The 27,873-nt window shown below is 42.2% G+C and overlaps 1 protein-coding gene across 20 annotated transcripts in view; it reads left to right on the plus strand.

Annotated features, from left to right (window-relative positions):
* Positions 1–27,873, plus strand: part of Cadps (calcium dependent secretion activator) — a 457,300-nt gene that overhangs the window by 368,612 nt on the left and 60,815 nt on the right. For 13 of the 20 annotated variants that reach the window (XM_036199634.1, XM_036199637.1, XM_036199635.1 and 10 more), the window contains 5 exons: positions 1,518–1,664; positions 5,021–5,176; positions 9,388–9,535; positions 17,484–17,558; positions 18,449–18,532. In XM_036199634.1, the coding sequence (XP_036055527.1) occupies positions 1,518–1,664; positions 5,021–5,176; positions 9,388–9,535; positions 17,484–17,558; positions 18,449–18,532 (610 nt within the window). The remainder of the gene's footprint in view (positions 1–1,517; positions 1,665–5,020; positions 5,177–9,387; positions 9,536–17,483; positions 17,559–18,448; positions 18,533–27,873) is intronic. The other 7 variants (XM_036199648.1, XM_036199650.1, XM_036199649.1 and 4 more) reach the window with 1 other exon arrangement.

Consider the following 27,873-nt stretch of genomic DNA (forward strand, 5'->3'; position numbering starts at 1 on the left):
CTAGTTGATGAGCACCATGCCAATAGAAGAGCTTGTTTCAGAGGAGGTAGACAACATTCTTGAGGATAACACCCAAGGTAGCCCACTGGCCTCCATACAAGTATGCTGTGTATGTGTGTGTGTGTGTGTGTGTGTGTGTGTGTGTGTGTGTGTCTGTCTGTCTGTCTCTCTGTCTCTCTGTCTCTCTGTCTGTGTCTGTGTTCTTTCTTTTCTTTCTTTCTCATACACACAGATATAATTGCATGTATATACACCCATACACATATATGTATTAAAAAAAAAAAACAGCAGCACCATGGCATGCTCAACCTTTCTAACAGCTGCTATTAGGCATTATTTCTGGCTGTCTTGATTTCCAGGGGCAGCTACCATAATGTTAAATAATATTTTAAATCTATTTTTTGGTCCAGGAGTTCTATATAAGACCTGAATCTGGAGTTCTTTTCTTTCCCTATGTGTCTGTTTCTTGTGGAAGCATATCTCCATTTTAATAAGTCAGAGTTTGAGAGAAAAAGTGTCCATTTTCTTTGAGAGTCCCACAAAATTCCCCAGAGATAATTCTTCCTCTACGTATGATTTCTTCATCTTTGCCATCCATTCTGACACCCCTTGCACAAATTCCTGTCTTTAGAAGTAGCAGTTGGAAGACATTCAATTTCTGTATATCACTATTTCCCGTACATTTAAATCGGTGAGTCTTCCCTTCCCATTTGGTATCTGACTTAAAAAAATCTTCTATTGACCGTAAGTTATAAATGAAAGTGGACAAAATTTAAATGCTCCACCATTTATATTCTTAAGAAGTATTTTGGCAGTTTTGTTTTATTTAAATGTCTTTGAAATTTTTCATACATGTATACAATGTATAAAAATACGTTGGATTGACAGCTACTGCTAGCACACATTTAAGAGGTGCAGTATGACGTGTATTTGTGCATGCTTTGTGTAGAGCAGTGAGTGTACCTATTACCTTACATTGTGGTCATTCCTTTCTGATGAGTGCATTCTTCTCCTCTGGGACATACAACGAATTATCATTTCTATTCACTCTACCACACTATAGACTGAACACCAGAACTTAATCAATAACATTGTACCCTTTGCCCTCTCTCCTCCCTCACCATTCTATTAGTTCAATTGCCCCATGGCACCCCAGTTCCAGCCATGGCTAGAATCACACCAATATCAAGTTCTTACTATATGAAAAGTTCTAGACTCTTTGACAGTGGGCTTGAAAAGAGAAGCGTTCTCAAAGACTTCTCAGTTATGTGATCACTGTACACAGGGGCTCCATCAGTGTCTGCACTTTTAAGTTGCCCATTAACTTTATCGTTTCTCTCTGGATACTGAGTTACATGCCAGCTTCTCATCTGTGACCTGCTTTCCAAAGTGTGTTGCTCAAGTCCTCACCATTGTCTTCTGTGACTTAGCCAGTTTATTTACAGCTGTTGTGTGCTTCTGCCACATCTACATTGTCACTGTGATGGTATTTTTCTTTCTGTCTGTTTCTTCCACAGGAGTTTAACCAGTAATCTACCCAATGTGAACCTACCCAATGTGAACCTACCCAAAGTTCCAAATCTACCAGTTAACATCCCTCTAGGCATCCCACAAATGCCTACTTTTTCGGCACCGTCATGGATGGCTGCTATATATGATGCTGAGTGTGTATTCAGTTCACATTAGATCTCATTTAAATTTAAGTGATCTTGGCATGGATATGTACTGCTTATTTCTATACATCCTATATAACAAAGATGGGAATGGATAATTAGACATATTTTGCTGATCATGCAGAGATAATATTGTTTATTTCTGGCATTCATCGTGTTTGTAAGACATTTGCTATATATATGCACTAAAGATTTGTCTAACACCCACTGAACACTTGAGGACTGTGTTTTACTTTCTGAATTATTTTGCTAGAGGATTTCTATCGCCATTTTCAGTGCAGGGACCATTACTTCAGTAATTATTCATCCCCAAATAATCTATGAAAATTCTTGGATGAGCTGACCAGCCATCTCTAATCTGATCCAAGTCTACGGAAAAAAAAAAAAAAACCCTGCCTACCTCGGAACTGGGTTTTGAGTTTTGTTTCATAATAAAACATTTTCACAAGGCTGATTAAGCCATAAAGCATATTTCTGATGCCAGTAAATAGCAGGATATCCTAACGGTATGTTCAGAGCTCGATGAAAATTTATGAATGAACCTGCCAGACTAGGTAAATTGCATGTGTAGAAACTTCCCAACATCAACGTACAGTACAGTTTTGAGGTCTAGGTAGCAAGGAGGTTTCTGAATTTGAGAATGCAAGATTCAGAACAACACAGTTCAGTTTTGGCGGTAGTGTTTCTGCATTTTCAGTACAGAGTCATTCTTTGCTTCCTTCACATGAATATCAGAGTTATGGGAAGTGTTTCTGCGTGGAACTGATGCCACTTCTTCAAAGTGAGCAGTTTGAAGGACCTGGGGATTGAGTGGACATTTTTTCCCACTTAGGCAATCAATCCTCTCTCCATTTTCCTTAGCAAAAAGAAGATGCAGCACTTCTCAGTTCTACCTCAAGGAAATGAAATGAGAACCATGTGGGTGATTTAATAAGTGAAATAAGGTTTACCAGTTCTCCACCTTCCTTTGATCCTTCACTTTGACCACAGCTAATTATAGGCCAGATAAGCTTTTCCTTGGAAGAATAAATTGGCACATTTTCAAAGGGAAGTGTTATCAAAGGAATAAAAAATGATCTGAAACTGGCAGTGATGTTTTTAAATCTTGGACTCCCATCCATCAAGGTGGCCCTCGGCACTTTCAGATTCACAGTTAACCCAGGGAGAGAACAGGACATTAAAATGACTTCTCGACCTGGTGCCTGCAAAGCTACCTCCTATTTTAAAAAGGACAGTCACTCACAAGCCCACTGTGAAATCATGAGGCCAATGTGTCTGATTCTCTACTAGAGACAAATTCAACCCTCCAAATTTTTCAAAGTTGAGAAAAAAATTTTCCTAACAAAAATACATCATATTCATGCTAAGATGACAATATTACAAGTTCAATTAGATAGTGTCTGTTTATTAGATTAGATAGTGTATGTTTAAAATTAACACAAAATAGCTGAGAGCTTCTCTTAGCTTGTCCCATGCATGTTCTGTGATACTGTTTTTGAAAAGATATGAATCAAGACATTGTAATGAAGTAGATAATAGTCTCCATTCAATTAATTAAGGCATGGGTGGGAACACATTTTGGTAACTGCTCAGCAATCAAAATAATCTTTGTGCTATTGCCTTAACATTAACAGTTTATCTTAAAAATAAAAAGAAAATATTCTTTTCCTCATGTCAAAACTTAATAATAAGCTCTTCAAAGAGAAAAACGCTACAAGAATTTTTTGAAACTCTGAAACCAGATGGGTGTCAAAATGTTGTTGTAATAAATACCAATTATTGCATTCATATGTACTTAATGATTTAAAACATAAACCATGCAGTTCCAAAACGGGGCTTAGACTAGACAAAGTTGGGGTTTCTTTCTTCCCAAGCACGGGGTGGGGTAGGGTAGGGGGAAGGTGAACTTTCATGGAGAGAAATGCATTCCCCACTTTTAAATGAAGCTCACCACAGTATCTGAAAAGAAGGCGTGGATCCTCAGTCACCCACCAGGAAATGCCTGATTCAATATCTTTTCATGATTCCAGTTCTTCCTTTGCCACCTCTCATTTTAAGGACGTGTTTCCATGTTACCTGCTCCTTCGTGTCAGATACATCTGCGTACTGACCTCAGACTGGTCTGTTCTGAAAGCATTGCCCTGTCGGTGCAGGCCGTAGGCTCTGGCTCTCTCTCGGCATGTTGGGAGTTTGCCCTCCCCACCCCGCAGTAGCTGTGGATGCATCTATGCACTAGCTGTATTTCTCTCTGAAGCATTAATTCAATGCAGCTGGCATCTGTCACAATAGAAACACCCACTCTCATCTGTTTCTATAGACGATGTCAGAACAAGTGGTAATGCATGGTGTGTTGGACATTTTATAAATTACTGTGTTAGCATTAGTGGTATGCGAGGAAGGGGATAGGGGGCTGGCCACCCCTCAGAGTTCCAAATGGGGTGATTACAAAAGAGAAAGCCAGCCAGAGAAGGGCAAGAGAGGAAGAGGTGGAACGTTTCCCATGCACAGGCCTTCCATGAATGTTCCAGGTAAACGTCTCTTGGATGTCATCATACAAAAAGGAATCAAGTCCCATTTCCCTGGATCTGTAGAGGACTGGGCAATATGGCACAATGGGAAAAGAGCTCAGGTTTTGAGCCCTGAAGTATCGCAGAGATCCCCTGTCCACTCACCTTGTCTGTCCCAACGCCCCTCATCCTAGGCCTATGTAACAGGCTGGTCTATGAAAATTGGAATGTTAGCCACTGGACAGGACTTTGGGATTCAAGGGATCCAAGTGTCCCTGTCTCTATCTGAAGTCTCCTCAGCCTTTTTCAGCTCTTCAAGAGAGAAAGCAGGTCCTCGCTCACCACTTTGTTAGCACTGTCCTTTTGAAACCAAAGTCTTGTGCCATTTCCAAGAGGCCTCCACTCCGGAGGAGAACTGGGGAAATGCATGAAGCCCTGGATCTTAATAACTGCATGTTGTCATGTAGTTATTATCCATGGAGACTTACTTCTCCCCCTGGTTCATAGCCTTCGTCTGAATCATCACATATGCTAATGTGGTTATTAAAAGAAGGCTGATTTTTACCATACGGTATCCACCTACTTATAAGGAGACAACAACCTCTTCAGACATCTCGCTGGTCTGGAGCAATTGGCTGAGCAAAGCGAACTGAGTCCTGTATGGTAAAACTCAAATTCTGCCAGTGGAGACCGCCCTCCTCCACCGCCAACTTGCGTTGTTTCGTATGTGGAAGCCACTGTTTGCCTTAAGCCTTCCAGTCCCCAGCTGTCTCTGTGTTAGTTTCTCTCAAGCCCAAGACCACTGGATGACTCTAGATTTCTAATTTCTTATCCTGCCAGTAATGGATCAGGTACCTCAGAAGATTTGTTCTGGAAACTTGATGCCCTGCAGACTTTCATCCGTGACCTACACTGGCCTGAGGAAGAGTTTGGAAAACACTTAGAACAGCGGCTCAAACTGATGGCAAGTGACATGATTGAGTCCTGCGTCAAACGGTAAGAACCAGTGACTGGAGAGACCCAGCCCTCCTTCCCAGTGTCCACTGACTCTGGGAAGACCAGGGGGCACCTGTCAATGGGCTGTGTGACATGGAATGTTTCAGAGGTGATTGCTTGTCTAAGTCAGCTCCAGTACAGACAGGCATGCTAGTGCATGCTTATAACCCAAGCACTAAAGAGGCAGAGGCAGGGGTTGCTGTAAGTTCAAGACCAGTCAAGGCTACATAGTGAGACCCTGTCTTAAAATATCAACAACAATGATCTTAAAAAGTCAGCAGGAATGGTTAGCTGCCTGGCTTGAATTTCTGCTAACCAGTTCTGTATCCATCCCAGACATAAAACTATTTGGCCACCAATTTGTCCTGTTACTGGTTCCCCAAGAGAAAAAAAAAAAAAAAACTCACATCCATTCTCACTCACCTCTAGATCCCTAAAATCTAACACTGTCTCTTACAAAATAGCTACATGATAAATATTTATAAATACATGGGCATAGGGAATGAACAATTAGGAAGAGGGTAAAATGTTTAGTTTTAGAACCATTGTGTATGGAATCTAAGTCACTGAGTTCCCAACAAAAACTAAGCCTCAATTATTCTGTCCATATGAACGGAGGGCCTAGTGTGTGCTGATTGTTAGTTTTCTTGCCCACCTTCTAACCAGGGGTCAGCATGAAGGCATGAGACACGAACATGTCCTTTGGCTTCTCCCAGATTTCCCCTTTTGCCACTGTAGCTTACAGTGTTGGGGTAGATCATTGTTCTTGCAGTTCTCAAGCTGATTGTTCTAATAAGGTGGTGGGAAGAGAATAAGGATGGTCTTTATCCATCCAGCAAGATGCTCTGACCTGCTCTCATAGACCCGGTCCAGTGCTGAGTCCTTGAAATACAATGGAGAAGGAAAGAGCCTTTCCTCCCCTCAAGGGGTATTTATATCCACATGTCAAACCAGTGTGATTCACTTCTGTGTATGATATCATTACCACCTTCCCTATCCCCAAACACACATCCAAGTTTCTTTTCTAGTTTACAAGTGTTCTATTAGTTTTCCTTATTCAAAAAAGAAAAGAAAGGGAAAAAATAAAATGAAGGAAGGAAAGAATGAAGGAAAGAGGGAAGGAAGGAAAGAGGGAAGGAAGGAAGGAAGGAAGGAAGGAAGGAAGGAAGGAAGGAAGGAAGGAACAAAGGAAGGAAGGGAGGGAGGAAGGGAGGGAAGGAGGGAGGGAAGGAGGAGGGAGGGAAGGAGGGAGGGATGGAGGGAGGGAGGAAGAAGGAAGCCACAAGAAATCTTAGCTTCCCGGGCCTCCAGATGTTATAGACTTTAGTTGATGAATGAGTTGTAAGTGATGGCAGCTGGGCTTGCCTAGGAGTGTTCTGAATCCATCACTGATACCCTGGAAGACGAAAAAAGAAGTAATGCGTCAAACTTAAACCTCAAAAGGCAGAAGAACAGCACTGTTGCCGGTAAGTAAAGAGCAACTCATAGTGAACTAAGGAAAGAGCCATGAGCTTTGGGGACACTGGGCAGGTGTTTGTATTTCTGGAAATTTTAAGTCTGAGAAATCCAGACATTGGATTTTGTTCTTTTCTGCCCAGTTGTACAACCAAAGACAGGCTTGGTTTTCAACTAAATGGTCAAAAAGTTTCCAGTTTTGAATTCTGTAATATCATAATAGTCTATAATAATTTTAGGAAAAGCTGCAGTTGTCCAATAACCAAAATCTTTCTACAGGGTAACTCTTTAAGGCCATCCATCTGGCTTTTCCTCTGTCTCCAGAGGAGCTAGAGTGAAGTAGGATTAAGACCTGCCCTCTCTTGATCTGTGCCCCCACAATATAGACATGTATTTACGTCCTTCATGTAATCCAGTCTGCTGCATAGGGTAGAATGAGAGACACTTAGAAGACATAAAGAGGACATATGAGGACGGTAAATGTGGTTTATCCCTCACCACAATATAATCATTATTATGTTCAGTCTTAGAAAAAAGATGAGTCACTCAGAGGCAGGGAATGGACCTGAATCCCTGGACACTCCTTACCCTCCGAAGATCTACCCAGAACACAGTCACGAAGAAGCCTCTTCTTGTCAGGACTTGAATCACTCACTATACATGTATGGGCAGCCCTGACCTCTAGAATTTCCTAATGTTCCTTTCAGTCAAGGCTCTAAAACTAAACACAAACATGGGTGGAAGTATCCCAACTCCAGCTACAGAGGGTAGGGCATAGAGAGGCCCTTAGACATTTTAAGGCATATAATATATATTAGATGAGCCTAGAGCTATTGGTTACTTCTTTAGGACAGAATAAATAACCTTTGTCCTAGAACTATATAGCAGGCACAGTGGGTTATGGCTTTAGGTATGCAGTGCTTACAATATGGTGCTCCTCAGGACTAAGCATCTGAGACAGTTTGTACACTTCCCTGACTGTGACAGCATCTCTGGTCTGTATCAGGTCTGTAACAGGTGCAAAGCAAGGCAATCTTGCTCCACCCACAAGGAGTCAACTGGGTCTCCATTCCTGGATTTGGGGACCCCTAGAGCCCTCTAATTCATATTTATTGTCTGCCCCTGCCTTCCTCTTTTCACAGGCCTGCACTCTGCAGGCTAGGAACAGTTCTCCTGTGAAAAGAAACGTGAAAAGGGAAGACGCTTGCTTCATTGGAAAGGAACGAGTTAGCATTTCATTTCTCAGATTGGGCCGGAACTAGCGCATAAGCCTCAGAAGATCAGCCCAGGGCCCAGTCCAACTCAGCAGGCCTCCTTTGCACAGAGATAGAAAATGATATATTTTCAGCAGAGCTTAAAATGATCATCATGATTAGAAAGCTACTTCAGTGCACTGAGTCTTTAGAAGCCAAGATACATTTATCTTTAACATGATCATATAATCTATAGGGGTGTTTTGGGGGTGTGTTTTTTCCTTAGGAACTGGGCTTCCAACCTTAGAAATTATACTTGGCTTCCCTGCATGCACCCAGGGTGTGTTAGCAAGCTGGCATCCTTTTCCGAACAAACTAGCTGTGTGGTCCTCCTATGCACCAATAGAAAAGTGCTACCAATTCCTCTTAAAGCAATGCCATCCTGGTGGCTGCATGAGCTCTGGTAGATGACAGTGGACAATGTAGAGCAGCAATAGATACATTAGATGAAAAGGGCTTTAATGAAGCCACTTTACTGACCAGGTGCTTTCTCAAAGGATGTGTGAGAATGTGACCCACTTCTCCGAAACCTTTTTAAATAGAGCTAGTCCCCCCTTTGCAATAGTAGTGACAAGGACTAGATCTCACACCTGTGCTGCAAACTACCTATATTGGGCTAGCTTTTCCTGTCAGGGCTTCATAGGTTTCTGGTATCATAAGTTGACCCATGTCAACATGTTACAAAAAAAATGTTACAATAGATGTATGCAATTCTTGAGTTGAATATAATATATGTGAAGTTTCTATAATATAGTTACATGCCAGGGACATTATTACATTTTAATTATAAAAAAAAATCTACTTATTGAAAAAAATAACACTGGTAATGAAAACAAAATAAAACAAAGCAAACCAAAAAGCCATTCTGTAAGTTCCCCAAAGACAATAACTTCTAATCTCATCCCTCTTCAAAAATGGAGCCATTTTCAATGGTTTGATATATTTTCTTCTAATGATTCTTTAGCAAGCACAATCTACCTTTTAGTTTTCTAACAGTATTAAGATAGTTGGGTTTCAAAAAGAGATTTTTAGTCTCTTTCAAAACCAAAAGAAAAAACAATAAGGGTCATTTAAGATTTTCCTCCACGCTGAGGTTTTGAGGCTGAGAAACTGCCTTCTTGTGTTTTGTTTTTCAGTGAAGTGATTCGAAGTAAGCACTTGCCAATGTGAGAGAAGCTGCATATGTTATAATGCTATAATCGAGGTTTTTTTAATTCATTTATTCTCCTGCAATTAGGGTTCTCCATACCATGTAATCTATAGATAGAAATATACTGAGCTACAGGTGTTCTGCACACTGCTGAGGAAGGGCGTGCATGGCCATCCACATAAAAAAGCCCTCCTCAGCTGGGGAAGTCATTTGAAAAAGAACTTGTGTGAAGTCATTGTGGATTGAAACTGATTACAACCTTTAATTTTCTTTTTCACTAACCTCTCAGAACATGTCTACTCTATCTCACCATCTAAATGCTGAATTGGTCTTTCCCTACTTTGTTTTAATAGAACCAGGATTGCATTTGAAGTTAAGCTGCAAAAAACCAGTCGATCAACAGATTTTCGAGTCCCACAGTCAATATGCACCATGTTTAATGTTATGGTTGATGCCAAAGCTCAATCAACAAAACTTTGCAGCATGGAAATGGGCCAAGAGGTAAAAAAAAAAAAAAAAAAACCTTTCCCTCTCTCCTCTCTCTATTGATCATGTAGAAGAAAGTTTCACAAATGCCTTCCTTCTACAAAGTCTGCTAGTTTCAGAAGTGCACTCAGCATCTGCAGACGAAGCCGTGGATAAGTGTTCAGCATCCATCAAATCAGTTTCCAAAGCACGTGCTGATGAGCGTGCTGGTCACTTGGAAGGATTCTCGGAAGGATTCAGTGGTTCATTTAAGCTGGGGAATGTTTGGTGACCTTATTCACTAGGCCATTATCTGCAGCAGATGTGGGACTGTCCGAATGCTCATCACTTCCTGTGTGTGGTGTTTTAGTCCTTGAATATCTGGACAGCAGGAGGGCTCTACCTCGCATCAAGCCACTCCCAAGCTATTCCAATAGGTTCTGCAGGTCCAAATCAACTTGCAGGCTTTCGATTTTCCCTAGAATAAAGTGACTGTGAATGTTCCCTGAGCAGAAGTTTATTCCTTTGTAGAGTTTCTGATTCTAAAGTCAGATTTAAAATGTGAAGGAGAAGGAAGCAGCCACTTGGACTTGATTAAAGACGATCATGATCATTTTTCTCTGATGGCCTCAAGCCAGCTAGATATTCATATACCAATTTAGAATTAATTCAGTAACATTTCTGGCAACTCTATGCTGTTGCCAATTGGCATAAATTGCTCCTAAATCAGATCTTTCAATACCAGCCTTACATGCTCAGAATTTTTACTAAATTATATTTGCTCCTTATTCGTTATTTATTTTCTCCTTCGGCACCTTCCATTTTATATGTGGGTTGGTGGTATTCTCTTCTGGCAAGATGTCCTCCAGTCTTGTTTCCCCGACAAGTGAGCTGCCTCAGCCTCCCTTGCTAGCTTGTGCTCTAGCTGATTTCTTTCAAGACTCCCTGTGGAGTTAAGTTCTAGGCATGAAATCAATACAGGGCCCTGAGTTCTCATCCCAAGCCACATTGCTACATGAGTCAGAACAGTGGTTCCACAAAGCCACTGTGTATCCTCTTTCCAGAATGCTCATCATATAGTATTTCAACTTGTCTGGGGTATGGTAACAGAATTAAAACTTCTGGTGGACAATTCTTGAGGAATGACATCCAAGATGTCCTCTGGCATCTCCCACACAAGCATACACCCATACATGCACCAGCATACAGATACAAATGTAAGCATGTATGTACCACACACATATATAAATGTACCTACACACACATTTTTATTCACATGTGTACCAATGCAGAACAAGAAAAAGCACACAGGAATTTAAGCTTCTGTCACAGTCTCTGATGATGCCAGTAGCCATACTAGAGGCCACATTTGGGGAAGCAGTGAACCGAGGCTCTCAGTTATGTGAAAATGAGCCAGGGAGAAGGGTGGGAAGGGAGGCCTGGGTTGCAGTCGCTTGGATAAGTGTCTTGAATTGTGCTGCAAAGTGGACTTGGATAATGCTGGCAGCCTCTGTGAGCCTCAGTTTCCCCATCTGTAAAATGATATACCTGCTCTATGTTTATGTAGCCTAATTTAGCTACAGAATCAGTTATTCATTCTTTATCCATAAGCCTAGCACATAAAACATAAAAATAGAGTTGATCTGGATGGGGGGAGGCCCAGAGCCCCAGCTGGTGATTTCTTTTCCACCTTAGCACCTCTTCACACCACCACTTGCCTACGCTTCCCTGGAGGATTCTAAAGCCTATGGGTTTCACAGAGCCCACTCCGCAAATCGCACTGAGGGTTCTCAAAATCCTCAAGTCTCTCCAAGTTACTAAAGATTCTTGAGCTTATACTTTCTGGATCGGTGTCAGTCTGGAACCTCTCTCCCCTGAAAGCTTCCTCTGCTTGTGCTCCGGCTGCTGGTGCTGCATTTTAAATCCTCAAGGTGCAAAGTGCATGCGTATAGGAGTCACTCTTCAAAAGTACACACTTCTACAGTTGGACTGTGTTCACAAATCCTGGCAATTATCACAGTCAGTTATATGACATGTTCGTGGTCCTAAAAAGAAACCAACCATGCATCAATAGCCAATGTTCTGTCTGTGTTCCCAGTTAGTTCTAGGTTATCATCAACCTGTATCCTGCAGATATACCTGTTTCTGTTCTTGGGTTTTATATAAATAGAACCAAGCAATAGATGGGCTGTGTAAGTCTGGCTTCCTCCACTTAGTGTGATGCTTTCAAGATCCATACATGTTGTAGCATGTGTGGTCTTTCTATTTGTGGCTGAATAACATTCCAGGAGATACATATACCTTTATCCAATTTTCTAGCTATATTATTTGGATTCTTTATGTATTCTGCTCATATATGTACATGATTTGCCTTTCTTCCATTCAGTTTCCTTTTTCAATATCTTCTCTATGATAGCATGGTACCCTTCAAAGCAAGAACAAAAAGATAGCAAGAGATTTTTTTCTTTTAAGATTGAAGACCAATTTGTAAATTTCTTCTCAGAGCTTTTGAGATAGACATCATGTCTAAGATTCACAAGGATGACCCCCTTTCTCATAGACAAGAGCTGATACTATAGGACTGACCTTTTGTATCCTCAGGAGGTCCTAGATCCCTTCTTCCAGATTGGCTTGCCAATAGCCTTGTGAAGATGTCGCACTCCTTGGTCAGGTGGTTAAGCCAGCCATGTCACTGTGATCTCAGTGCTGGAGACCTGGGGATAATTGTGAGAATGGGGAGAGGTTGTCCAAACTACATTAGGAAGCTGGTGAAAGCCATGGATCTATTTCCTAGGAAATAAATACTTACAAATTGTATTCTCATAATTTCCGGGGGCCTGTAGAGTTTTTTAATCCAAACCTTAAGTCCTTGTTGAAGACAAATGATGTGATGTAAGTTCACACCTACCCCAATGGACTCTGGCTCTCATGTTTACCATGAATCATTTCTGGGCTAACCCAGAATGATCTTGGCTTAACTTTGGAGTCTGGTTTTCTAAAAGACAAAAAATTCCAATGATAGCCGGGTGGTGGTGGTGCACGCCTTTAATCCCATCACTCGGGAGGCAGAGCCAGGCAGATCTCTGTGAATTCCAGGAAAGGCACAAAGCTACACAGGGAAACCCTGTCTCGAAAAACAAAACAAAACAAAACAAAAAATTCCAATGATTAAATAACTGGATCCTATGATGCTTCATCTTATCTATCAAGCTGTGTGCTCTTAAGCAAGTCACTTCCCCATGTTTGTTGAGTGACACATAAGAAACAGTATGTAATACATAGAGTTTTGACAGTGGAGATGCAGTGCCCGAACTTCTAGGTAAGATCAAAGAGTTGAAACACTTTGAGGCTAAACAGCAGAGTCTTATTTATTCTGGGCATAGAATTTAATGAAATAGAAAAGACTATTTTTTTCCTATACAGCTCAACACTTTTTAAATGAAAATAATTACTGAAGTTTGTTCATGTATTTCCCAGAAATAATAGACACACACCCAAACTAAAATACCTATACTAAGGACTCATCTAACACTGCATTCTAATCATTTGTTCTCCTAAGTACATTTGTTCCCAAATCATGTTAGAAAGGCCTATCAGAATTTTCTTTTAAATATAATGAGCTAGCAGCACCTAAGTGACCAGCTTGTGATCACTCCTGATGTAGCTTAAAATGGTCAAGATAAAACCAGATGTAATTGAATTGCTTCTCAGTAGCCTGGCACGGTGGCTATGGCCTGGAGTAGAACTTTAGTGGGAAGTCACACAAAATGGTCCATAGTTCACAGAATGGTAAGATTCATCCCCAAAGTAAAACTGGCTTTAAAGGGACTTGAGTAAGGATGACTAAAAGACTCTAGAATTGAGATGAGACTACTTGGAGACGACTGGACTTCCATTTCTATGTGGTGTGTACTTTGGAATATCAACCATTATGCCTGTTTTACAGACGTAGTTTCTAATTCTGACCACACCTGGACCCCACCTCCCTCAGCCTGTTTCGCACTGAGCACTAGTGAGGGACACAGTCTCCAGTTTGACAGTCACTTCCAGACTCTCACCACTGGGATGAAGTCTCATCTACAGGCAGCTGTTGAGACATTTGTTCACCATACTTTTCCATCTTAAATATTTATTTTTTTCATTAAAATTTGTGAAGTACCAATAGAGAGGAAATTGTGTATTAAATAGTTTCTCACTTGGCCTAGTGTGTTTTCATCTCATTTCCAAGGTCAGATGGTCTTAACAGAAAGATAACATACACACAATCTGTTCCATGACAAGGCAAAATGTGCAGCGCAGGAAGTCAAGTGGGATGTTTTTCATGTAGAAATCCTGGATTTACAGTAACTTAGCCCCTCAGATGCAAAAGTGAACCTCCCTCTCTCTGCCACCAAAGAGAAATGGTTCTCTTAGTTACTACCACCATGATTTCAGAGCGTGGGTCAAGTGAACCCAAGAAGGCCACAGAGAGAACTAGAAGATGCAAAACCTGCTAGGCTGCAGGTGGACTGGGATAACGAGGCAGTTTACAAAGGGCTTCATGACAAGAGCTGGCAGGGACAATGGGAACTAGAAGTTCCTATGTGCATGCACCCACTCCATGAGGCTTCCCATTTGCACAGAACAGTAAATCATCCCAGAAAGAGCAAAGAGTGGTGTTTGGTGGCAGGGAGGGCTCGTTATTGTTGTAAAAAAGCAAGTTAGTCAGATAAGTTACCTATGGCAGGAAAATCTGGCAAGTAAGAGGTGTGTGGATTTTGTCGTTACTTGAATAGCAATGAGGAATTCTTTGATATTTAGCTCTTAGTGACATGTTTCACAGAGCCAGTATTAAGGCATGATTGCCACACAATGTGTAGAGCTGAAGTGTGTTTAAAGAAATGTGTACAGCCATGTAGCCACATGCTGATGGGTTTTAATGAGACTCCTGGGGGAGTAGTGATATGGACATGTAGAAATTCCCTTTTTTTCCTTCCTTTCTTTTTTCTTCCTTCCTTCCTTCCTTCTTTCCTTCCTTTCTTTCTTTCTTTTTTTTTTTTAATCAAAGTCTTACTCTGTAGCCCAGGCTGGCCTCAAATTCATAACAATCCTCTTGCCTTAGCTTTCTCCCACCAAATGCTAGGATTATAGGTAGGCATGAGCCACAAGGCCAGTTCCACATACTTTCTAAACTGTATGTTCATATATTATGTCAGTACTTGGGTAGGTCTATGTCAATTTTACATTCAGAATGTAGTTCTGGTCCCACTGCGGTGGTGAGAAAGCAAAGTGGCAGAGATCCCAAGCTAAAGTTAATCCTGGAACAAAGAGGCAAAATAACCACATTAAAACATTTTAAGTGAGGGGCTGGCTCAGTCCATACAGGGGTGGCTGTGCAAGCCTGTGGACCTGAGTCCAGTTCCCATTACCCACATAAAAAGCCAGGCATGGGGGTATATGTCCAGATCAATAAAAGACCTGTAGACAGCTCCTGAGAAATGATAGCCAGGTAGTCCTCTGGCCTCCACAAGGAAATGTGCAAGTGTACACACACACACACACACACACACACACACACACACACACACACACATGTACACATGCACTCACGCACGCGCGCGCACACACACACGCACACACACACACTGGAAAAGATGTTTATTATAACAGGAAGAGCGTAATACTTATATACAGTGAAAGGGAGAGATAATAGGACTACATAGAAATCAGCATGTGAAGGTATATCATGCCTCAATAAGCCATGGTGTCTCAAACTTGTTTCCGCATGGAAGGGCATGTTCCTTATTAACCCCTTAGACACAAAGCACACACCTTAACTTGTCTTAGGATACAGAGAATACTTTCATTCTGCTTCTACCACTTCCATCAAGGTTGTTAAGAAGCCCTCATGCACTGTTTCATCTTGTACTAACTTTCACACAGCCAGCTCTTCTGGCTAAGCATAATGTCCTAATTAACTTAATAAATGTGACTCATTTACATCAATCCAAAGAAAATCTAGTAGAACAAGTCAGTCACATGACAACAGAAAGTGAGGATATGATTCTGGGTCTTATTTCAATACCTAAAAATGAATTTGGAATACTGTCAATATTCCCATATTCTTTTGCTTTAGCATCCTTCTTTGTGTCTCTATTACAGAGTCCTATGGATTCTTTTTCTTGTTTTTTAAGCTTTGGGTTTATGCTACTTACAAGTAAATCCTTCTTGAATCTAGCAGTGTGGCCAACAAGGGTTCTGAGTCATCAGGACAGAACACCATGGACCATTTGCTTTTTTCCAATCTACTGAAAGGAGGCGGAGTGATGGCTTTGTTCCTTCTCCACCCTTTGTGACTACTTGAGGAACTTGAACACATGATAGTATTTGAATTGCAACTACAGTTGGCAAAATGTTTTCATATCTAGATACTCACTAGATCTTCAAAATAGCTCTATGAATCTGGGAGCCTCAGTGCCAGAAAAGGGCTCAGACATTGAATTCTTAAGCAACGTAACTGAAACAGACCAACCAAATAGCATTTAGGTTAAGTTTTGCTGTATCCTTTATTGTTATATAGTTATACCCGTTATGGATACATCTGATGTCTTGATATGTGGAAATCTATAGAAATACATAGAATAGCCAAGTTAAGGTACTTAATATGTCCACTTCTTTAAACAGGGATTGGGGTTTGGGGAGAGAACCATCATGTGGCTCTTGGTTGTTTTGAAACATGGAGCTAAAACATATTCACTGAGGAGTCCCTTATGGAAATCAGCAGTCTATACTGTCTTTTCCCATTCTGGGCCCAGGTCATAATGCTATCACCTGTTGAAGGTTTGCAGATAAGGAAACTGAGCTCAATGTGGAGGCAGTATGGCTTCTGCCCTCATGTTGGGACATTATCCAGGTCTTCCAAGTCCAAACCAACCTCTCATCTCCTTGCTCCTGTTCAATCATCCTGCTTGCCAGCAACCAGAGTATTGCAGCACATTCTATTTCTTATTTCTGTGTTTTCATAGCTTTGTGATGCTTTATTTAATTTTCATTTTCTCGTGTGTCCTTTAGTCCTGGTTTTTATTTGCACTGTTCCTTTTTCTTTTTTATTCCTAATTAATCATCCTTCTGAAAGTTTGCTAAAGAGTGGGTAAGTGCATTTTCCTTTCCAAATAACAATGTTTTGTATTATTGTTTTTGTGTTACGGAAATACAAAATAATTCAAATGGATACTAAAATGTTCTAATAAATGTCAAGGAGCTGGCGTATAATAATTTGTGTTGAAATTGCTTTTCCTTTTCCCCTGGCATTTACAGCAGATTTTTGTTTGTGTGGGGGGTTTGTTTTCACATTACTATTTAAATTTAATCGACAGCACCAGTTTGAAAAAATTTGGAAAAACTTAGCTACAGTCTCAGCAGAAGGTCTAGCCTGGGTCTGCTTATTGCTGAACAGAAAGAAAAGGAAAACAGTGTTGTTTGTCACAGTGGCTCAGAAAGAGACACTTTACCTGGACTCTGGGTCAAAACTGATGTGCTCTCAGGCCCAAAGTACCTGACAGGTTTTTGCAAAATCAGTGTCTTAGTCAAATTCCCTTTAAAGGGATCCCCAAATTGCTGGAGTTGCATCCCCTAGCAATTTCCCAGAAATACCATTTCCCTCCCCAATATACTAGATGACTATTGAATCAAGCTTTGTGAAATCCGGTTCAACACACTGCCTGGCCATCAAGCCAGCCAAGTGTGCTGTTATGTGTTTGTGTCCACACACGTCAAAGGCATCTGAAGCCTTAGATGAGGAACAATGAGCTTGTGATTTTTTTAAGCGCTTTGGGTCTCTTGCCATCAAAGACCAGAAGTCAGAATCGTACAGCTGCTTCTAGGACCAAACAAACTGAGTCTGAAAGCCAGGCTTTTTTATAGATTGTATGGTCTAGAAACCACGGGCGCATGCAGCGCTGTCAACCACCCGACATGCTAATATGTGTCTTTCTGTCTTCTTTAGCATCAATACCATTCAAAAATAGATGAACTAATTGAAGAAACCGTTAAGGAAATGATCACACTTTTGGTGGCAAAGGTAACCTTCAGCGTCAGGTGAAAGGGGGGCATTGTGAATGTTGCTTTGTTGTGTCTACATTTCCATTAAAATGTAACACGTTAAAAAGTTGAGCTGGATACTCACATCTCTCAACAAACGAGATCGTACATCACCCAGCCCCAGCTTGCAAGGATTTTCTGATGTTCGTGAGCTGTGTGAAGATCAATTGATAAAGTGGCATATGTTAACTTAATAAGAATGTGTCCCCAAACGTCGCACTAGGTTATGAAAGAAACGTTTGTTTTGTTTCTCAGCACTGACAAAGTTAGATTTTGAAATACATAAAGTGAAACGGTAATAAGGAATTCTGCCATCCCGAAAACCCCTTTCCTCTCTAGTTTCACATGCAGTGAGAGTCATAATAAAACAGAAAAGTCAGATAAAGCTATTTCAGTCACCCTCATGAATTATAGAATTTTAACTAAGTAATGCTGAATGGGAAGACATTTATATTTGCCAGTGCTAAACTTCTGTTTCCCCCAAATTACTGATAAAATACAAATAAAAATAGATTGGATTAAATGTAGTGCTAATATGTAATGTAAAGACTGCTTTGCGCAGTTTGGGATTTTGAAAAGTGCATTTAATATTATCGCATGCTATATGCAACTCAATAATATTTTGTCACTTTGCACTTCTGTAACACTCCGTATTTGCAATCACATAATAATGAAGAGAAAGCCGGATAAGTCAAATATTGCCATGAAACGGCAGCCTTTTCCTTTCTCCAAAGTGAGAGTTAAAAAAAATGGAATGCGAAAATGAGCAGGGGGCTGAGTTCTAGTCTCTAGGTGGCTGGGACATGTTATTCTTTCTTGTAAACAATTATCATTTGAAATAACATTTTTTTCTTTTTGCTATTTTACTAGTTTGTAACTATTTTGGAAGGCGTCCTGGCAAAGCTATCCAGATATGATGAGGGGACTTTGTTTTCTTCTTTTCTGTCATTTACAGTAAGTAAAGAGCATCCCGATTTCTGGTTGTTGTTTTGGTTCAGTTGTGGTTCTGCTTGGGTGATAAGTAATGTGTGGTTTTGTTTGGGGTGGCAGTGTGTGTTAATTACATTCAACCATGAATGTAACATGAAGGTAACATATTAATGCTGGAGAAGAGGCAGGGCATCCTGCTAGGACAGAGAAACTGTCGGTTCCATGTCATGTGTGAATGCACAGTATGCATACACAGCCAGAGTAGCCTGCCTCCCCCACCTTGGCTATGACAGGAATGCAGTGAGGGCCACCATTTTTTACCAATAAATACTTTTAGGAATTGCATATGGTGACCTTCAGGTCAGCTGGAGCTCAAATGCCCTTTTTATGGTCCTTACTCTACTAGTTACGTTTTTTTCTTAAGTGAGTTAGTTGCACACATTTCAAGACCAGGAGACCTCATAGAGAAAGGAGGCTGCATTTCCAAGTGGATCTGTCCAGTACACAGGCCCAGTCTATGGGAGTTGAAATATGGAGTCTCTACAGACTGGATGTGCTGGCAGCCCGTGTCATTCCTCTGAACAAGAAGTTCTCCTACTCTGCCTGCCTGGGCTCAGGAGCTGTTTGTGTTTATATCCTCCCGAGCTGCTGACATATCCTTTCCAAATTCTTTGAGGCTCCAGTTGTACACTAAAATTAGGTAAGACCGAGGCCAAAGTTTAAGTAGACGGACAAGCAGGAGGCAGCAGATTTCTGTAGATAAGTAATCAGAGGAGAAGGTCATTGATTCTGCTGCCCTCTAAGTTCCTGCAAAGTGGGTACAGTAATGGTGCATGAGTTCTAAACTGGAACAACAGAAGTTAGGGGCCTTTGTCTATAATAATCTCCCAAGTGAGCATCAAATGCCAGGTAAGGCTCAGAGCATCATCTTAGGCATGACTCTTCATCTTTGGAGTCCCACAGAACTGAAATCCCTTCAGCATTCTGACCAGCTGTGTGAGCCTGAATAGGTCTTGGAGCCTGAGTCTCCTCACTTCTAAGGATATGGGAGGTGGATAATATCTCTCATAATGCCATGGTATGAGATGAAAGCATTTGTCTTAGCTTATTAGGTAAGACTTGATAAATGGCATCAATTACTAATAACAAGTAATGAATAGGACTATGATAAGTTACAATCATACAAGCATACAACTTCTTCCCAGACATGTCCTAAAAATGAGAAATAAGCAAATATGTCCTCCTTTGGCCTTTCCTCTGTCCTTAGCTTCCTCTTGCTAGGAACAAAAGCAAATGTTGACATTTCAGTTACCAGATGGGTCCATCTACCAATATGCCCAGCTTGTTTTGATGTGTACCTGTGACCTTCCCAAACATAAAGATGAGTTAATCCAGGAGCATGCCCTAGAGTTCTTCAGTTCTTCAGACCTAGAATTCATTGTCAAGGGTGGACGGGGAAAGGAACGATGACACATTGTATGCAATTTCACTCGGCAAATTTATCTATAATGTGTCATATCTGCAAAGAAACCTACCAAGCCCACTCCTTTGACAAAGAAAGAAACCAATACCCAGAGAGGGGGAGTCCTTCATTTGAGGTCACATAGCAATATGTAGATTGGGGACAAGAAGTCAACCCCCCTGCCAGTTTCCCACCACTGAGTGGCTTCTGGAGAGAGTGGGATTCCGCTGGCAAATGCCTGATGCTGGAAGACAGATGGGCTCATGAGTGGGAAAGACTCACAAGAAGGATTCAGGGCACGTAAGTTGGAAATAGACAATGGCTCACTACTCACTGCAACTGTGGAAATGATGGGGAACAGGGTGGAGTTAAGTACAATATTTTTGCAAACGTCTAATGCCTGTAGAAGACATTTTCCTTAAGACTTCATTTTGAGCCAATGTTTTCACCGCAGTATACTTGAACCCATGACCCAGGAAGAAGGCCCCTTTGCTCTTTATTGCTTCTTCTTTTGTCCCAGCCAAGACCCTTCTGTAACATAAACCTTCCAAAGGATTTATTAGCAGCTAGCTCAGTAGTCACCAGATGAAGATTTCAGGATCCTGGGAATTCCCTGAGACAGTGAGAAACCAAGACCAAAGTGTCCCATGATGACTTTGCAGCTGCATTTCCCATCGTCTCATCTTTCCCAAGACATTTTGCAGCCTAGAGGCATGCCCAGCAAAGACACTGCCATACAGAGCATTCCAGACCTGCTGAGCCTGGAACTTCCCTCCTCGGTGATACTCCTCCCATGTACTTGGCCATCCCACGGCCACAAGCACCCACTTCTCATTTGCAGCCTGTGTCCTCATTGCCTGCCAGGATTCCAGTATTAGAGAGGGGGAGCTGAACTCAGAGGTGGCAAGAATATCTCCACACATGGATTCTGAGTTCCTGCCCAAACTGCAGAGGGCCTTTGAAGGATTCTGGCAGCCCAGTGGTGTTAACTTCTCAGGAATGGAATAGAGGTGAAAGGGTGGGGGCAGTGGTGGGAGAGTGAATGAGATATGTGGGGACCAAGTGCAGGAAGCAGCTGTGTGTGCTCCAGGACCCAGGACAGAGGTGTGGAGCCTGTGCAGTCTGGTGTGCCTTCCTCTCATTCTGCTCCTGTTTTCTCATTCCATTCTTTAAGCGTTACTGTGCACTTACCACATCCCCACCTCAGCAGGGCTGCCAAAGATGAGCCATGTGCTCGGCCCCCCAGAAAGCTGACGCTTATCGACAAATATGCCACCCTGTCCCCCCTCTTTCTCCTGCTGAGCGCCTCCTTTCCTGGGTGGGCTTGATTTTGTGGTCCAAGCCAGACATTTTGGAAAACGTCTGCAGTGGCGCAGAGCAGGCAGGAATATTTATTTCTCATCTCCATCTGCATTGCTTCCTCTCTTGGAGAGGAGCTGGGGGAGGAGGGCGGATGAGATGTGGCTTCCTCGTGCCAGCCCAAGAGGCGCCTAAGCACACCCTCCTTTCCTCCTTCAGGGGCCTCAGCAGCAGTAGCAGCCTGGGATTGAGGGAGGCAGGCGCCTATCGAACTTTTCAAAGATCAGCCCAGTTGGAAGATATAGTTAGCAACTATCCACCCATTTCCCTTGCCTGCAAGATGTGCTTTTATGGCAGATGACTGTTTGGAAAGGTCTCTGGCTTGTCGGTAGCTTCACGCTGTTCTTTTAGGAGGCCAAAAAGCAGGGCTAGCAGGTACCCAGGTCCTTCTTCCAGATCATGCAAATACTTTACTCACTCATTCGTTTACCCAGCATATCTTTACAGAGTACCTATATGCCCGGTATTGGGCTAGGTGCTGGGGTCACAGCAGTGCTCCAAGAGATGCTCTCTGCCCCTTTGGAGTTTACATTTATTAACAGAGCCTGGCAATAGGAGAAGAATGAATGGTCAAGTGGGCGAAAGCATTGCCTAAGACACAAACAGAGAAAAGAGGAAAGTGGGGAAGATATTATTTCAGCCAGGACAAGATCCATCTTGGGAAAGCCATAAGCAGAAATTTCAGGAGCCAGCTGTGGACAAAGAGGATGTGAAGGGAATAGTTCAGAGAGAGCAGTAGGCTACAAAGCAATGAAGCAAGAGACATTTCTGTAGCATGTGTCACAATAAACGTGAAGGCAGTGTGGGGCAGAGTAGCTAGGCTTTAAGGTGGAGACTGAGTTGGAGAGGTCAAAGGGCAAAGGTCCAGGAACTGTGATGTGATGTGTTGTGCAGAGAAGCTTATGTAAGACAAGTGGGATTCAGAGAGAGGACAACCCCAAACAGATAAACCTGGGCAAGGAAGCTCAGTACTGCCCCTTGGCATAGAGCTGGGTGACCCAGAGCAATGTCCCATGCCCTACCCTTTAATTGCCTTTGCTGTGGTAGATAAATTCAGATGTCTAAAATAAGTACAGGAGCATAACTCCTGTTCCTTCAGTCCTCACTGGGTGCCTGGCACAGACAAGTGCTTTGGATATGTTTCTGGGACTCTCAGAGTGATTCCATTCTCCCAATGCCCTTTAAAAAATGTTGGAACCAAGGCTCAGAGAGGTTGAGTACCCACCCTAGCTCCACCTGAGCATTCCCATCACTAAGTTCCACAGTGGGGTGAAGACAAACACAGGATGGTCTAACTCCATCCTACACCCAAAGGACATCAGATCCTCCAAGGCACCTGGATTTCAGCCAGCTACAGTCCCTCCAAACACATCCATCCCAGTTACTTACAGAACACACAGAAGCTTTCTTGAAACAGGAAGGAAAAACCCATTTCAAGGCCACTAGGAGCCTAAGCCCTACTGTGTGTCCAGCCTTCCAGGTCTCTAATTGCTCACATCATCTGTTTTTTCTTCTTGCCAGGATTTAAGTTCTTTTTCAACTGGAGAGTGAAACAAAGTTGAAATGGTCCATCTGTTGGTTAAATAGGTGCTGCTGGTGGCTGGCCACCGCCCGCGGCAGCCATGCCAGTGGAGGAGAGTGCTGGAGGAAAGTCGCAAGCCATAGTTACCTTTTTAGAGCTTTATTGAGAGAGAGAGGGAGAGAGAGACAGAGAGACAGAGACAGAGAGGAAGAGAGACAGAGAGACCTTGCTGAGGAAGGAAAGAGAGAAGAGGGGGCACAGAGGGTCCGCCCACTTTTTAGGCTGGTCCTTGTCCCAGGATGATAACGTAATTAAGGACAAAACCCTTACATCCCGGACTTTCACTTATTATTAAAAAAAAAAAAAAGCAGGTAGATAGGAATAGGGGTGTCGTTCCTCTCAAAAACTGCTTCCAGCTGACTTTTTGGGCATCGGTTGGCTCTTAGGGGATGGAGAGGGGGGTCTTCGAGATAGACAGGTGTTGTGGGATGCTGCCATCATCCGTTGTTCTGGAGACATGTATCCCTCTTGGCTGTAGTTATTTGGTGTGCTCTTACCCTTGGAAGAAATGTCACGAACACAACCAAGATCCACTAACAAGAGTTTTTATTAGGATAGGAAAGAAAGAGACAGACGTGAACAGGCCTGTGGAAAACACATGTGGTCAAGAGAAAAGAGGAGCCTGGAAATATAGCGCTGGCTTATAAAGGGCGGGCTGCGCCTTTGTACATGGGCTCATGTGGCTACTCCATGCATGCACATAGATGACATGGAAATAGTTAGGTGGAAGTGCCTAGGTCTACCGGGCATGCCCAACCTTGGGGGCATGTTGTGAATTCATATCACCATCCCTCTAAAATTTGTGGGAAAAGCTGCAATCAGTTCCCGCAAGCTGCAGAGCACCTTGAAACAAGTCTGCCACTTTGATAATGACCAGAAATAGAACAAAGAATGAACCTCTCTGTCCAGAGGGAACTGTGTTCACAGAGACAGCTGGGATTTTAGACTAGGGTGAAATTGCATAGCAGTTTGCTAATGTTTTCTCAGTGTTTCAGTTTGTTTTAGCTTGAGAAAGCACCCATGATAGGAGAGGTCACTGTATGATGTGGGCTGGTGATAGGTGACACCGAATCATCCATCCATCCATCGTCAAAGGCTAACAGCATCAAGTTATCAACTGCTGGATTCTTGTGAGTCAGACCAATTGGCTAATACAGCAAGTGGCATGTCCTGCCTCAGATGTGCCACAGCCATGAGTGTCAGAACTGACTTACTGACACTGAAACTGAGTGTTTTCCATGCATTTTGTCCCTTTATCCTCACAGCCAGGCTGTGCTATAGGTTCAGGTCTTATTCCCATGTTATAGATGAGGCCCACTGAGTAATTCTCCAAAAGTCATGGGAATAAGTTACTTTTTTATTATGACCAGAATAATTGCCTAGATGTACAGAATCCATTAATGACATCATCTGGTGATGCTTCTAGGACCCACCCACTGTTACTTTATTCCTAAGTGGAAGAAATAACTGTTTGGGTGGCTGAAGAGATAGTTTAGTGGTTAAGGGCACTTGCTACACAGCCTTGAGGATACAAGTTCAGTCCCAGGGTCCATGTAGCAAGCCCAGTGTGGGTTGGGGCAGAAACAGGAGTGTGATGAGCCACAAGAATATGTTATAAGGAGCCCAGCTGCGTATTAAAGCTATACCTTGACTAGGCCAAGAGTCAATCAAATGGGAAGCCATCTAGCATGGACTATTTGGTGTTACACAGCTTAATATTCAGCATCTTAATATTCAACTGTGCCTTGTTATGAATTTCTTGTGCTCACAATTACCATAGAATGTGTGTGAACTTCCTGATCCAGCCAGTACTTTGATAAGGTCACTTAGGCAAAGCCAAGCAGGCATAGAGGCATAGCTTTGTTTCTTGTGCAAATGAGCCTCAGACCATCGCCTTGCCTGGAGGCAAGTGGCTGTCCAGAGCAACTGACTGAGAACAAAAGAGGTTTTTACATATCAAGGTGGAAGGTAGGGTGAAGCAACATTCCTGAGGATGCAGAGGACGGCCTGGCCAGGGGAAGAAGAGAACAAGCTTTTTCTGTAGAGGCAGAGAGAATGACATGACCAGGGAAAAAGGGAGGATGCAGAGGCTTTGGAGACGGTAAGGCAGAACTCTTGTAGAGTTTATCAGAGCCAGGAGTAGAGAGCAAGTAGAGATGGAGGGAGAAAATACAGAGGATGAAGATGAGGCTGGAAGCGTAAGAGCTTAGTCATTAGCAGGACTATGAGAGGGCAGCAAAAGAGAGGACAAAGAGGAACTGAGTGTCTGGATGGAACTGAAGCTCTGTAGATAGGATTTTATCCCAGAGAAATAGAGTAGACGGACAAGGAGCTTGGTGTGTCTAGATTCATTCCTGCTCTGAGTGCCTGACAGAGCTGTAGCTGTGTAGATAGAATTTCGTCTTACAGGAATAAAGTTAGCAGACATAAGAGCACAGCATACATAGATTTTTTTTTTCCCTCCGATATCCCACGTCTGATGTAGTGTCTTCCCTGGACTCTGGGCAATTCATACAGGAGGATTACTGAAGCTTGCTAGATGTAAGCTTAGCCAAGAAATGTGAGCTCTGGGTTCATGGAGAGACCCTGCCTCAAAGAAATAAGAAAGAGGATGATAGAGGATGATACCCCATGCCCACCTCTGGCCTACACACACATACACACACCACATGCATATGTACAATGCTCACACGAAATAAATAATAAAACAATAAAATCTGGCAGCATAGTTACTTTATAGAAAATTTATTCTAATCTTCCTGTTTTGAATAACACCCATGTTAGAGACTTTCCACTTCTCCCACTGCATTTGTGCTTCTACATAATTTCTAGTTTTATTTCAGTCCTTTAGTCAACACATTTTTTAATATATACTACATGCTTGGTACTAAGAGCTCAGTCATAAATGAGAGAGACTACGCCTCTTACCATGTGTTTGCATGGTGAAGATTCATTCCCCACAGTGATCACAAGCAGCATTATTATTCGGAGAGAGGGAGAAGTAGCCAGGCAATGGAATTATAGAGCAAAGACACTCAACCTTCTCAGCCAGAGACCAATAAAGAAAATTACTCAAGGGGTGTGGACATGGTCCTGTGTGGACAGATGAAAATGTGTCTGCACAAGAGTGTGTGCATCAGTGTATGTGCTGTGGGAGCCAACACGACAACCTTGGGTGCCTAGGCTAGCCAGAATCTGACTGGCTCTGCTTCTCTATCACTTGGAATAGGCACTGCCGCACTCATCTTTTTATAGATGCGTTCTGGGATCACCTCAGCCCCAGAAGTGACCCTTAAACTAGAGCTACAGGAAAATTAGCAGCTGACCTGGCAAGGCAGGGATGTGGTTAAGACAAGGAACAGAGGCCAGCTCCCTGGCGGTAGCCATGGCAAGTTGTGATCTTCTGACTCCAAAGCTGTGAGCTGCCATTAGAAGGTGACTTTAAAAAGCCTTACATATTTCTCTAGTTCATTTTGCTCATTATGAACTAACAAAAACCCTGTGCCCAGCAAGTTCCTGATGTCTGAATCATGGCTCACCCCTATCTTCTGATGGTCTCTTTCATCAGCCACTTCTCAACATTTTAGATTTTGGCATTGGACTTTGGGCTCTGGGGCATAGTTAACCATCTGGTAGCATAGACTCATTTCAGATTTCTGCCTTGAAAGACAGTTGACAGTTAACACACCTGCTGACCAGAGCAACTTATAGAAGAAAAAGAGAAGCACCTGAAGTTAACTGGTCCTCTAATATTCTCTGGGAAAACAGAATAGTCTTTGAAAACAAACATGAGATTTTTTTGTTTTGTTCAGACTCTCAGGTGCTGAGCAAGCCGCTCATAGAAATTCTACCATGAAAGAAATACCTAATGAATTTGTGTGTCATGTCAAGTAGGCTAATTGAAGGTTGTAGAGCCCACCTTGACCTCCAGCCACACACAGTGGGAACTTATTCCAGGAAGTTTAGAGAGAGATGGTGAAGCACAGGCTGAGAGAAATTGACAGATTATTGGCCACTTTTGAGATCTGGTTCGGTGATCTGCAGAGTGAGGCTGCTGATGTCAGTGTCAGAGAGTTCCTAGGACAATTGGGAATAGAGGGAACCATAGACTTCATGGTGCCTAGTATGTGGCAGGTGCCCTGAGAATAGCACTTCTATCCCTGATCATCAGTTTGCTCAGAACAGTAAGGAAGTTGAAATGACTCAGTCTGAATATTTCAACAGTGTTCCTTAATGTACTAGCCAGTTCTCGAAGCCTAGGCTTCTTTCCATACAACATGAAGCCAATCTGTGAGGATTCACCTTTCAGTATATTTCTGTGTCCAGAATTTTGATCTCAAAGATATTTTCCATTACACTTAGTATATGTTTAACATTTTGTCTTTCACTTATGCATAGGCTTTAGGACACCTATTTATTAATTAAAGTTTTAGTTAGGGTTGGGATGTAGATCAGTGTTAGAGTGCTTGCTAGCATGTATGTGGCCCTGTGTTTGAGCCTCCAAAGGAGAGATGATTGGTTGATTGATTGATTGATTGATTGATAGATAGATAGATAGATAGGCAGATAGACAGACAGTATCAAACATTACAATCAGTTACTCAATCAGCCACCAGGTTTTAAATGATATCTGTAAATAAATTACTAAACCAGGAGTTGTAGACAAAAGACTTTTTAGCTGGGTGTGGTGGTACACACCTTTAATCCCAGTATTTGAGAGGCAAAGACAGGAGTATCTCTGTGAGTTCAAGGCCAACCTGGACTACATAGCAAGTTCCAGAATAGCCAGAGCTACATAGACCATGTCTCAAAAAAGTTTTTTCTAAGCAATGTGGATATTTGACAAACATATAGGTATGTATTTATGTCATAATACACACATACATACATATATATGTACTCACACATTAAGTCCCCCAACCATATATGATAGGGTCATTCCTTCTGAACTTCCTTTTCATC

The sequence above is a fragment of the Onychomys torridus genome, chromosome 9, assembly GCF_903995425.1.
Source record: "Onychomys torridus chromosome 9, mOncTor1.1, whole genome shotgun sequence".
Taxonomy (NCBI): Eukaryota; Metazoa; Chordata; class Mammalia; order Rodentia; family Cricetidae; genus Onychomys; species Onychomys torridus.